The sequence below is a fragment of the Etheostoma cragini genome, chromosome 7, assembly GCF_013103735.1.
Source record: "Etheostoma cragini isolate CJK2018 chromosome 7, CSU_Ecrag_1.0, whole genome shotgun sequence".
In the NCBI taxonomy this organism is placed as follows: domain Eukaryota; kingdom Metazoa; phylum Chordata; class Actinopteri; order Perciformes; family Percidae; genus Etheostoma; species Etheostoma cragini.
Window position 1 is genome coordinate 9,864,750 of NC_048413.1, and position 14,460 is coordinate 9,879,209.

Sequence of the window (14,460 nt, forward strand, 5' to 3'; positions counted from 1 at the left end):
TTCATGTGTTGATACTTGGAGCAAAGTTTCATGGTGTGTCGAGCCTTCTCAGTGTTTTAAAAATAGTCCATTTTATGCTATCATAGAAGGGCCCCTAACATTCCCATTCAAAAGGCCATTTGACCGCAAACCAAAACAGGCAATCTTAAAAGTGGCGCTTCCGTCCTAATTATGCTTTTAAATGGAAGTTTTGACTCGGGCACATTCACAGTTTTTACAATTTACAGTTGCAGGCCAATCGATGAAATTGATTTATTGAACTTTCTTCCTAATTTTTCATTTTCTTCCTATGGAAGAACGGTTTCAGTGTGTTTCTCCACTATATTGTGAAGTTCTGACAATTGTGTGTCTATCTGTAGGAATACGGGCAAGCTCTTAGCAAGGAGAAAAGTCAAGAGAAACAATTGTGTCGTGAAGTCGATGACAAAAACCAGACCACGTAGAGCATAATGCAGCGTCTTGTAGCTTGTCAGCATTTCAGGACAGGCAAACAGTGCCGCAAGCAACACCAGTCCTTGCCATGATGTAGGGCACAGAAACATAACAGAGAGCTTGGGCTGCCCCCTGAAAGACGAAGATTCGTATCATCTGTCGGAGACCCCTCAGCTCTGTCTGTTCAGTCGTTTTGTCAGTTCAGTCAGTTTATAACAGTGTACAAGTTCATGTACTGCAAACTACAAGGAAACTTGTAAAACCGGATGAACCAGAAAATTGTACAGAGAGGAGAGAAGCATCTGAGGAAATTGATTTCCTCACACACTATGCACACTATGATATGGGTAAACACAATGTTGGACACTCATAAACAGCTCCTGATATGTGTGATATAGAGTGAACCTGTGAGTGTGAAATGTCCTCTTAACATCCAGTATGAACAGAAGGGAAGGAGTACAGCAAGAAAAAAAAATAAACTGTTGTTTTTAAGTATATAGTATGCAGTAATCATTGTCTGACTTGAAACCGAAAGCCAAGGACTGGAAGTCAGAGACCACAGGCAGACAGTAAATTTAGTGGTTTTAACCTTTGTTTTATTTTTATTGATTTCATGGCGGGACGTTTAAGTGGGGAAGAGATACACGTCATGATTAACACTGTAAAAAGGTTGCTTTGAAAGAAGCACCAGGGGAATACCTCATGTATAGTAATATTTACCATCCCGTCCACACCCATTACAAACACACACCCACCCTCACACACAAAAAAAAAACACACACCCACACACATTCCAACACCGAAATTGCACACCTTACGTGGAGGAGAGGAGTAACTTTAAGTACAGCAATGACTAACTCTGCAGATACATAATGTAGTCACTAACAAACAACAAAATGCATGCATTTACAAACAGAGCTCCATTCATGATACTGTAAATAGTTTGCACATGCACGTGGCAATAGATTCCTCATGTTGATCTTCTGAAAAAAGAAGATTGATGATAAAACTGCATCCTTGCTGGAGGGTGGTTTCCCTCTGTTATTGAATCTTAAACTGACTATTTTGTATCTCAGCCAGAACATACAGAACGTAAATACATTGGAATGGGATCACTCATGTTGTTTGTATGCACATTTCTATAAAGTGTTAAACACTTAACAGGAAAAATATATTTTAAGTTTAAATATAAAATCCAATGGACTCAGCGAAACATTCAAAAGATGCAGAAATTCACAGCCGGGTCAAACATGCTGAGGATTTCCTCTAAAGAAAGGATTGAAAATGAGACACAGAGACCTCAGGCTCTTTTCACAAACTCTAATGTCTAAAGAGGGTTAAATTTAGTCTTTATGGAGATTTAGTCGCAAGGCATCTTTCCACCTCGTCTTCCTCCTCTGTTTCTTCATCCCTGGTGTGGGGAACAGAGGTTAGCAGCAGAGTGTCAACATGGACTTCTTCGTCGTCTGACTGGATCACGGGTGTGTCTACTCCACCCCCGCTGGTATCACTGGAACCCGATGATGTAGAGGACATGCGTGACTTTGAGCCGCGTTGAACTTCATCTTGCCTTGTCAAAGGTGCACGCTCCCTGTACACAACCTGTGCATCTTCATCGTCCACATCCTCTTCTTCGTCCTCCCTCTCTGTGAACAGATACTGTTAGACAAGTCTGCACCTGTTCTGTCGGTGCTGTTTTTTTCCAGCAGGGTGCACCTGGAATATTTCAAGGTTTCCCACCTCAGGTGGAGTTTTGACAAACCACAAATTTTATAATCTGGGGATTTCTTGATAGAAACACAATTATCAAAATAAAAAAAATCACATCATATGGCTCTTCTGATTTACAATGAAACCAGATGGGAGACCTAGATCAGATAAAAAATCGTTTGTTTTCCCATTAAATGGTTAAGCTTAAGCACAATAGCAAAACAAGCGATAGATAGATTCAGTAATTCTTTAAACACTGATCATAGGATGTGATTATGATATATGTCACCTAAAATGTCATTCATACAGAACCTTTTTCACATCCTAAGTATTAAAAAGGTACTTATTTTATTTTTGCACATGAAAGCGGCTTAAAATGTACCTGTATACTTAGAATTCTACATATTACTACACACTGATAAACTACAGAACACCAGTGGTGTGCATTTTGTCTCTGGAGCAGTTTTTCAATACAAAATAACCACAGGCTGTCCCAGTGACAAAATGTAGTGTTTGGTTGCACCTGATGTAAAAAGAAAGTTTGATGTGCATGTGAAATGAGCATGGGAAAATGGGATGGCTTTAGAAAAATATAGTGGAAGAAGGTTGATTACAGCGCAATGCACCTGGTAGTGAAGATGCCAGCGCCCCCTCGTCGGCTCCTGAGCCTGAGTTGAGGAACACATCCAGGGCCTCCTGGTCAGAGAAGTCCATTAAGTCCATTTGCTCCAGGACATCCACATTTACCTCCATAGAAGAGATACTTCCCATGGGGGCTGCACATAATATAAGATAGACTTCATCATTACTCCCATACTGGGGAAATGTCCTTGTAACACCAGCTCAAAGGACAAATTCACACACCTCAGAATAAGACAAATACACATTTAATAGACATAAGAAAATTTTCAAAAAGTATTACAAGAAATAGAAAAATAGAACAAGATTTACAATAATAATAATAGTAATATATGAACACCCTTGTTATAAAGAGACAGGTAAAAAATAAACATACGGATATACAGATGAATAGAAATGTTCTACTGCACAATAGGTGACACAGGGAATGAATAAATGTGCGGGGTGCATAAATATTGTCTGTTGTAGTGATGGTTGCAGAATCATTAAAATGTTGTAGTTTTTCTTCTGACTGCTGCTCAAATAAAGGCTGTGCGATATATGCAGCCAAAACCACACATAAATCACACTGTTTAAATCAGAGGTAATTGATGTTACCAGATTTTGAGTCACTGACACCTGAATCTTTGTCAAGGGTTCAGGTCTTTTTAAATGATCGTAATAAATAGTGACAATTAAACGCAGGGTTTGAATGCATTTTGAAACTAGGGCTGAGTGATATGACAGTATATGTCATTGCAATCGCAAATGTCCATTGTATAAATCTTTTTCTGTCGTTTCTAATGTGATGTTGAAAAAAGAACTAAAACGTTTTACAATTAAGTTGTAAATAAAATGAGAGAATACACACAGATGTATACAAAAATAGGCTTAACCTTCAAAAAATTTAATGCAGACTTTTTATTGAATAACCAGAAAATATGCTATGTTGTGTGATATGTATTGTTATCGATGTATGAAATATCCTATATTGAAACACAAGATATTTTAACCCTATTTTAAACCTGTAAATACGTTTGTTAAATCTTCTTCTGTGCTAAGTAGATTTCAAACAGTTGCCAATGGAATTATCTTTTAGAACATTTCACAACCACTGTTTTTTTAGTTAAAGCCCATGTGTCAAACTCAAGGCCCGTGGGCCAAATCCAGCCCATTGCAGATTTAGATCCAGCCTGTATATCAGGTTAGGTTCACAATACATGTTGGCCAAAACATGGGAAAGTGTTTTTTAAACTGCAATTACCTGACATTCAAACAGAATACGGCAGATTTGCTGAAATTCCCCCAGAAGCAGAGTTTTCATATTTAGGCTGTGAAACAAGTGGTGTTTAAAAAATAAAAGTATAATTGTTTTGCTTGATTTGCTAAATTCTATGGCCTTAGGAACTTTTTTTGATGATTTTTGTAGGGCTTCATGTCAACAAAAATGCAACAAAAAGTGTACAAAAATGTCGCAAAAGGAACAAAATTACAAAAAGGCGACAAATGTCTGACAAAGCCACAAAAAAGTCAGAAGAAAAACAAGAAAAATAAGGAAACTAAACTACCAAAATGTTGAAAAAAAGTAACATGCAGCAACAAAAGCACGTCGATAAACTCTACAAAGGTGGCCCTTGGTGTGATTCTCTTTTTCCAGTGTGACCCTTGGTGAAAATAAGTTTGACAACCCTGACTTAAAATCTAAAACTCAGGAAGTATTTTTGCCTCCAAGACTGGACGTCTTACTTACGTTTCCTGCAATCGACCTGCAGGTGAGCGGAGGGCAGGTAGTTGTCCACGTCATGCTGGTAGACCTCTTCAAAAAAGCGCTGTCTTTCCTTCAGCTTCACGTGCTGAGCAGACTCATTGTCCAAAACCCGATGAGAGTTGTCTTTCTCCGCTAACCACCCAAACAAGACACATAGAAAAAAATCATTTACAAAAGCATTCAGTTTAATCACTTTTTACAGATAGCCTTGGTATCAATCTCATACAATTTATAATAAAGTGTTTAATAGATAGAATCTATTAGAATAGATTTAGTAAAACGATCAAAGCCTGTAATGATTTGTGGATTCATGTCCCGTCATAACCCATTATTAGCTGCAGGCTCTTTCTTTGTATTTGCCAAACCTCCAAACATTCAAGTTTCCTCTCAAGCAACAGAAGTAACAATAACTCATCTAAAGAATACAGTCAACTGAATATTATCCGTTATTAAGATGTTGTCTGTGATTTGTAAGTTTGTTGTGAAAAATAAATGTCTCCCTAAAACTCAGACCTCAATAAATAAAAGTATGTGCTAATTTGTAAACTAGCAGTTAAGAATTAATGGATTGTAGAATGTACAAGTAAAGATATAATCGCCATACAAATTGTTTTAGTAACCGGATGCCATATGCATGCAATATTGCATGCAGTAGTTCTTGTTTGTATTTTAAATCTTTTCTTTTCTTCCCCTGTCAGTCAGCCCTTTCTGGGACTTTTCTTAAGGCAAAATAATTGCTTTCGTAATATTAGTCTGACCTCTTGTGGTCATGATCAAACAAACATGCAGTGTGAAAATCACTTAACAACAAATGAAGATTTGTATGAATGGCACAACCTTAGCCGTGTGATTAACTAAACATTTGATTGAATATCTGCAGCAACTAGGTGTGTTTTGAAGTAATAATTTGCGTGTGCCCAAAACTCAACCGTCCTGCCAATTACACATTTTAACATTACAGTAAGGAGTAGTATGTTGGACTCTTATGCCAAAATTATGTAAGTGTAAATGTGTATATAAGTGGAGATTTATTTAACTGCAACTTATACAGTATCTCTGGTGCATGGATGTTGGTTGGTATGCCAAAACAATGTTGTGTTATGACAGATTGGCTTTTGATCGTCCCTTCTCGGTGTTGGCATCAGTTTGGAGTTTTTGTGTGTGTGTGTGCGTGTGTGTGTGTGTGTGTGTGTGGGTGTGGGTGTGGGTGTGTGTTGTCAAAACACCCCTTTCTCAAGCACCATCTCTGAGCTGCAGTTACTCCTTTCTTGGTGTTTGCAGACTTATGGGTGGAATCAGAACAGAGAAGGAAAAGTCTGCTGTTGCAAACCTTCCAAATCTCTGAAGATCCCCTTGCTATGTACCAATGTGTGACTTCATTGGGACAATGTTTTATTTTCTTTCAATGCAGACATGTTGTAATAAAAACAAGAGAGCATCTGTCCTTAGGTCCACTTTAAAGAATCGACCTCTGCCATGCTGACCAGCTGTGGTTGTGTAACCGTGCTACATCCTCCTCAGCACACATTGTGCCTTCTCCCACTGGGCTCCAGGAGCTGACATGAGTCAAAGTGTCAGCTCCTGGACTTTTTTTAATGTTTGTGTGTGTGAGTGCGTGCGGGTGAGTATGACTGCAATGCGTGTTCATGTAAACCGTACGAGTCTGTGCACATGCATTCTTGCTTTTCGTACGCATGTGTGTAGTTAATGCTCATTTTGACAACCAGTGTGTGTAACGTGTGTATCAAGCTTCCATGACTAACATGTTCACATGTCATCCGGCAGATGGATTCCTCATGCACAGTAACAAAATTCACTGTACTTACTTTACTACAGACCTCTACAGAGTGCTACTTTTCCTCTTTTGAAAACAAACACGTCTGTGTCACCCAGCCTGCCTTGTCAACTGCTCCATCTCCGGAGACCCATGCTTGTCAATCTGTAAGTCACTCTTCCACAGCCCTGCAGGGGGGGGGTGTCCACTGTCATGCACTAACCACAGCATTTTATTCCTGTCATTCAAGCTTTTGTGAAGGCAGGAAACCACTCTGGAATTCACAGTGACAATTCTGTTGGGAACGCAGTCAAGGATATAAAGCTTACAGGGTTGTGAAAGATAAACCAGTAGTGTCCAGACGTGAATGGAAATGTGATTGTCAGTAACATATCAAAACATATAGAAAAAGTTAATATAGTGGGGAATTTTTTGTATGTTAAAACTTTATCTTAATTGCAACACTACTTTGCATCACAGTTCTGGAGAAAAGCAACCAATTCTGCTTCAGTCAAAAAGATTTGGACTATTTAGTAGCAGTAGGCAGTTTGAGACAAATAAACCAGTTACTACACTCCTATCCCGAGTTAGTTGACTCAACTAGAAATTTGCCTGGAAACCTGTTGCCTAAAACCGTTTAGTTCCTACACAAGGTGATGCAGTAGACAACTCAAGTTTACATTAGTAGGCAGTCACGGAAGGCTTGTATCATGTGGAAGCACCAAAAGCTTTTGTTCTCATTACTTAGTATTCCTAATGGGGGCAACAGAAACTACGCACCATAGCTTTATAGCTTTCATGCAAAGACATAACAAATGTGAAACATTTGGCTACTTAGCACTAGTAAAAAGGTTGCTCAGAAGTATACGGTAATTTTTCTTTTACAACAATATAGTTCTGCAGCCAACATATTCAATAAAATGTAATTCAACACAAGTTGAAATGATACAAACAGGACATGGTATGTTTCTAACCAGATGACATTCTTCATTTATTATACTGAATTATTAAATTCATAGTGTTCAGAGACTGGCTGTTGCCACTGTCCAGACCCCATCAATCCCCACCTGGGTCATGGTCATGGTGCAACGATAAATGCAGCTAAGCATGAACAATAAATCAACCAATCAACCATTCAAAACTAAAACCCAGATAACAGAAATGCACACCAAAACATTAACAGAACATTATTAAAATATACTATAACCAGGACAAAAAACAATTAGACCATATATTTTTCCTGTGAGCCTTTGCACCGATTCAGCACTGAGCAGTTCAAATGACCCCACCCCTCCCATACAGAAACTTTACTTTACATCCTTAGTTATCTCTACTTAATAAGATCTGTGCACTGCATATTTAAGCGGATTGTTACAAACAACCAATTTCATTCAGTAATGAATACAGTATGTTTTTTAACAAAACATTACAAAAATAAGTATTGACCAATAAAAAGATTAAATACAACAAAATCTAGGTTTACAGGCTGATACAGCAGTGACGAAGCCCATGGTGACGAAACTGCACAGCTTTGCTGGCTGGCCTCATGGGTTTCTCTCTCTCTTTCTCTCTCTCTTTGTCTCTTTCTCTAAAAATCAAATTTTGCGACTCAAGTTGCCATTTGACATGCCCAACCCACGCACAAGCTCCTCTGCATGTCTCCATCTGTCTGTCCCAGCGTGGGAGAAAAACATGTATGTAAAAAGGCTGACTCATCCAGATAACCTCTTAGTTTTCTACCATCCTGCTGTGGAAGACGTAGGAGGTCCATGCAAATAAGGGTGTGAGACCCAGATGGTGTTCACAGCCTCCGAGAGGGAATCCCTTGCTTTTGACAGGGGTTATTAACCGCCAACGATGCTTATGTGGCTGTTTAGCTCCTCAAATAAAGTATTTTTCCACTTTCAATCGTACATATGTAAGTCTCTTGTTTAAGTCTCTCAAAGGCAGTCCAAAGTTTAAAAAAACAAAAACTAATTGTAGTGAAAATGAGAAATAGTTGCCTAATGAATAATGAACGCACGGACACTGACTGCCAGCAAATGGGTGACACTGGTGTTTGTGAAAGTTTATGTAAGGGTCGGTGATAACAAAGTCTGAAGAAACCGTTATGGTGTTAAACAAAGTAACCCATTTAGTTTTTAGGCGGCTTTAACCTCATAGTCCACAAAATACACACAGTATACAGCTCACATGGAAAGGATTTATTGTAGGTGGGTCAAGGAACAGAGAACGGCTGCGATGGCTTGATTTTAAGAGACAGAGCTTATAAATGAGGAAGAAGAAAATAGGAGAGGAGAAGGAGAGGACGTAGAATGTTTCAAATCTGCTGGTTCCACTGATTTACCTGATGTCTTGTGTGTCTATGACTGCTGACACTGCACTAAAACACATCATGGCTTTGTTACAACCACTGATGGACAGTAAAAACAATATTATTTGAAAAAGAAAACCATATTATTAATAATTTAGTATGACTGCTATGTGCAGAACATGGCCCTGGCAGTGTCTTACATCTCAAACTCATTCTGCTGACCATTCCCTGGGACACAGTAGCAATGTTGTTACCCTTACCACTGCAGAACAGGATCCAGGAATTAGAATCTCAGTCCAGGGACCACAACTCCATCACAGTGGGAAGATGTACTCTGAGGACTAAAGGCGTCTGCGCTGAACCTGCACCTCCTCCCCCAATGATAGTGTGATGTTTCACCATCATTACATAATAATTGCCTGATTTCCTAACTTTCCACTCTTTGTGTTGCCGTTCTCAACCTCGGTTTGCTTCAGGAAACAACAACAACAAACTTTGAGCTAACAAGCTATTTGGTGAAAATGGCAAATTTAGAAGAAAATGTGGATCGTGCAGCGAAGCAGGCCTGATTGTTTTTTTCCGGGAATGATGGCAAATATTTACAAGGAATATTTTTATAGTATTTACCATCTAACTTGGACGTTTTGGGACAGAGTGATGGGGGATTACTAATACACACAGTGATACAACGGTAAGAAAAGTCACGTTTAACCATGTATTGAGCTAATTATAAAAGCTTATTATTGTGTGGTGTGAACAGTTAACTTAATTTAATATTGTATGTGGCCCATTCTTTTATCAGGATACAAATGTTCTACCAAAACAAGTTCCTTCCTGAGACTATTTTGCTGAGCCACCGTTGCTGTGTAAGGAGCTTAGCTTAGACGATTGTGATTGGTTTAAAGAAATGCAAACTACACCCACAGAGTGTTTTTTTTTTCCTCCTATCCCAGAATGCATGTGTAGCCAGGCCTTACTCCACAGCACTGTGGAGATATGTCTGGCAAAGTGAGACTCCTGTGTGCTTAGTCATGCATTGCCAACCTTCCTCTGCAGCTCTACAAAGGAGGGTCTGGCTAGATCACACAGCAATGGAAAAAATGTGCTCTGGTTTATTGGCAATTCTTTAAACCAATCAAAATCATCATCATCATCATCATCGTCATTGGTGGCGCTAAGCTCTGCACAGATTCATGGTGCTGCTGCAAAATAGTCTCCGGAAAGGAACTTGTTTTGGTACAACACAGTTTGGTGGAACACGTACATTCAAAAAATTACTTTAGTTGTGCGAGAGAAAAGTCACACAGACAACAGCGGAATTCCCGCAATCCCAGAAGTGGAAAGTTGTGGATATATAGACTACTGTACAATTGACGTGTAACCAATCAAATTGTGCTGTGGGTGGGACATCAAGTAAGACAGAGTGGTGACTGCAGACAGAAAAAGGCTGCATATACTTACAATTATTTTTACCTAACATTATGACCAAAGACATTTATACAAGTCAATACAGATTTTCTTAGGGCATCATAAATACTCCTGTTTGTTCATCTCACGCCACTATTTGGGAAAACACATAAGTTGAAAGACTTCTCTCTGGCTTGAGACAGAAAGACAAATCCTGTAGGCTACTCATGGTGTTAAGCTTTACAGTATTTTAAGAGTGTCCGTCTGAAATTCCATGTGGTCCTGTGATCTGTCACAGGACCTATGCCCCCTACCCAGAAATCCCTGCTCCATCTCAGCCCACACTGAACCATAATTACCTAGGGCTTACTGTTACATAATGATGGTGCAATCATTCAACTGCACAACACTGGACTTCTACTGATTTATAGTGCATGATTATGCAGTTTCAGGTTGTGTGAATGTGTGTGCATGCATGTAGGATGTGTTGGCTGAGTTTGTAGGAAAGGAAGGAAGGAAGGAAGGAAAATAGTTTGTCAAAGAAAACAGAATCTGGTGTTATGCAACCTGAGCCTGCTGTGCATTATTCCCGGTATAAAGTAGCTGTAGTGTCAGTGATTTGAGGCAAAGAGCTTTACCGGGTATGCTTGCCTCAGCTAAGTCTCATACTGACAAAAAAACAAGGGTGCAGTGAAGCCATGCATTTTGTGCATTTGTTGTGTGTCGAGAGAAACACACACTGAATAGAAGGAACTTCAATGGCTTTAGAACTGTAAGAAAACCTTTCTTTTTTCTTGTTTCTTTATCCTCTTTGTGTTCCACATTTCCTCAACAGTCCAAATTATTTCTCCTTCAGACATTTTCCCTCAGTGTTGCTGCTGATCAGATCATCAGTACTTCTTTATGTGTAGGAATCTAACACAAGATGTAGCAGTGGGTGGTCCAGGGCCAGAGGTGACAGTTGAGCTGAAGCACATGATTTTTTTCATTCTTCTGATTATTCTTCCACGGTCTGATCCTTTAGCAACTTTCACTGCTCTGCTCCCAATAATTCACAATGCTCGTCTTTATATGCCCATCAAAATGTGCCAAATTACACATCTGTCTCGATCATGATTTTTTTTTTTTGCCCAAGCATGCATGTTTCTCTCTGTTGTCTTCTTTCTGGCTACCTTATCAGCATCTTTTCAATGATGAAAACATCAACAACCTTAGAAACATGCATCATTAGCAGCTCTGTAGTAGTCTGATGGTGCAATCATACAGTACATCAACAGACCCAGGAACTGCAAAGCAGGGAACAAATGTTCTCATTGAACCAAAGAGTCACATGGTGCAAGCGTTCAGTCCCCCTGTGGCAAATGGAAAGAAATCCCATGATCATCTTTTTGTTTTTAGTGAACAGAGAGAGAGAGTGTTTGTGTTTGTTTGTGTTTGAGAGAGAGAGCTAGTTGCACTGCTTGGCCAGTCACATTTGACAGCTCATCTATCTCAAACTCCACGCCTCCTCTAATGCAGCTTCTTCTTCCCCCGGGGGCCGATGATGGTGTCACCCTGCTCTCAGCAGTATACAGCCACATCATTTTTTGGTATTATTATTTACCGATTTACCGAGCCAAACACTCTCCTATGCTGGCCTCATGGCCACAGCAATCCATCAAGCATAAATCATTTATGAGTGAGATCATTGCACCACAACAGCCACCTCCCCCCGCCTTGCTTCCCCACTGCCCTCGCCACCCACACACAACACATCCATAAACACACAGCCGCCGAGTAGAAAGTGAATCCAGAAAGCTCATTTATGACACCACCTCTTTCTGCTACACCCACCGTCATCATACTACGTCATGCTGCAGGAAGCTCTACCTACAAATACTTTACATGAACACGTTAATAAAATCAAGACTACATCATTTTTTTACTCTCATCTTCAGGTTCCCATTTTCCCAGTGCTGGGATTGTCTCTTGAACCTTGTCTGACAACCTGCTCCGTAAGTGTCTGATCAGATTGTGTATTCCCAGGCCATTCCCAGGTCAAATCCCAAAGCCATTAAGGCACTTTGCTCAGGGCCGAATGCAAAAATGACCTCTAACAAGCCCATTTTTCCTGTTTTAGGTCAGTCAAGACAGGGCTTTCAATAGCTCATAGCGCTCTGTCTTTAGTCTGTAAAGATTGAGAAACACTCACATGCATCCCCACACAGAAACTTATTCATGCAGCAGTTATATAGGAAAATAGCGCTTATTCTATTGACACTTAAACACAAAGAAACACCTCTTGTGAGGTAATGTGTTCAATTAGAACGCAAGACGATGTTTCTCTGCCAAGCAGGTAGCAGTTAGTCTGTTGTCTCTGTAGTCACTTCTATATAAAGACCATCTTCCTGTAGCTTAGTCAGACTCTAAAAAGTAGTTGTCATCCCTTCACTGTGATTAAACCTCATCTGCATCAACAGTGTTGCACCAGCATTAATGCTGTCAAGCTAATTTAGTTAAAAAGAGGAGGCCAATGGCCATACCTATTACTTTGGGAAATTAGATTTGAACAGTAGCTGCTAAAAAGGTTTGTTTCAAGGCTGGACCGAGAAGAAAAAGGATAAATTGAACATGTGTAATTGAGTGTTTTTCTGTAAGTAATAATATAATGAATCCTTGGAGAACAGTTTTCATTAACATAACCCAGAAGAAGAAATTATGTAACAGCCATGAAGTTCCTATGTACACACTGTGTGTAACATAAGATCCAGCTAATATTGATCTGTTATCCTATCAAAGAGCTAACTAATGCTGAATTAAACATCTCTCATGAACAGTGAACTATTTTTCGTGATTCATAGATCTGAACAAGTTGTGAATTAATACCATTTGTACAATTTTATAATAACGCTTTCCCTTGCCACCCCATATGCAAACGCACCCAAAGGGACTGTACTTTGTAAAGGAATGTAGTAAATACCTACCCAGAATGAAAAAAGAGCACATTTAGTGTTAAATGCAACAGCATCGTAGAGTAAATCCCAATACAATACATTAAGTTACAATAAACTCTACAATGCTGCACACACACAGCCACGTTTCTGTTAACTCATACACTGTTGGTTACTTACATGCCAGACGTTTGTTGTGGTTTGTTGACCCAGTAGACGACATGATCCAGTGGATGTGGGACTGGTTGAAGAGAGTGTTTTGCCTTTGAGTGTGTGTGTATTTTTCCTGTCCCCTCCTGTCAAGGCTCCAGGACAGGGTGCTGGTGTGTATAGTGGCTGGTCATCTAGTCATTGCATCTCTTGACTTGGCACCAGGACTATCAAAGACTATCTACTCTGCTTTTCCTTTTTGCTGTGTTTGCTGCCCTCCTCCCCTTTCTGATCGCCTTTGCTGTTTTTTTCTAGGTTTTCCTTCTCACTGCTTCACACTCTCATCTTGGCTGCCTCTCAGCTCTCTCTCTCACACACACACACACACACAAACACGCACACTGTCTTGCTCTCTCTGTCAGACAGGCTCAGTAGGATTGTAAAGAGCTGTGCCGCTTAGGAAAGGGGGAGAGTGATAGTGGGCTACGGTATTGTGGCCTGTACCAACTGGTGACAACAAAGGGGTCAACAGGATCAGAATGTGTATAGGCTTTTTACATATTATCAAGGACTGCACCAGGATTAAACCCCTCATGATTCAACTTTTATGTATATATTTATTCACTTTCTTGTAGGATGAAAGCTTTAGAAGTAAACTGTGATAAGAGAAGAGTTACTGCATATTAATAAATATCTCAGCATAATTAAAAAGATCAGAAATGTACATGACTGACTCTCACCGTGCAATATGTTATAAAATCTACGTAATGTAGCTCAGTGTAAATTCTTCCAGGAAGACCAACTTTTAATCGATGCGCTCCTGAATCAAATCAGCTGTTATCCAAATAAATGTATATTTTATCAGGCTGTGTATAACTGTTGCCTATTTGCAACTAGTCTCTTCTGATTGAAATGTATCTCAGTGTAAATCCTTCCAGAAAAACCTAACTCTGCTCTACCTAACTCAAATCAGCTGTTAGAAGTGTTCACCTTCCTGCTAAACCAATCAGAATCATACACAAATGGTAAGGGCCAATCACAGAATCACAACCCTGTTTTAAATAATCTGTTTCTCCCTTTGCTATTTAGCTGTCGTTGCAGGCAAAGAGTGCAACCCTCCACCTCCCCTTCCACCTCCAGTGGATGTTGTGTTACATCACCTCATGTCAAATTAAAGTAACTGATTGCTTGTCTGTGTTTGTTTATGCTTTTTCTTCTTTTATTTCTTTAACTTTTCTCTTAACTGGACCATTTTCTTATTAGGTATAATGTAGTTTCACGTTGCCAGACCTTACTCCACAGCGCTGTGGAGGAGGGTCTGGCTAGTCCACAAAGCATTCCAGGATGGGAGATAAAC

At 39.6% G+C, this 14,460-nt stretch overlaps 1 protein-coding gene across 1 annotated transcript; it reads right to left on the reverse strand.

Annotated features, from left to right (window-relative positions):
• Positions 1 to 1,006: 1,006 nt before the first annotated feature.
• On the reverse strand, positions 1,007 to 13,556 carry LOC117948008 (dysbindin-like). The gene is made up of 4 exons (XM_034877434.1): positions 13,134 to 13,556; positions 4,511 to 4,660; positions 2,769 to 2,918; positions 1,007 to 2,078 (listed from the first exon to the last, which is right to left on the reverse strand). The coding sequence occupies exons 1-4, from the start codon at positions 13,174 to 13,176 to the stop codon at positions 1,783 to 1,785; spliced, it is 639 nt and encodes a 212-aa protein (XP_034733325.1). The 5' UTR covers positions 13,177 to 13,556; the 3' UTR covers positions 1,007 to 1,782.
• Positions 13,557 to 14,460: the final 904 nt, after the last annotated feature.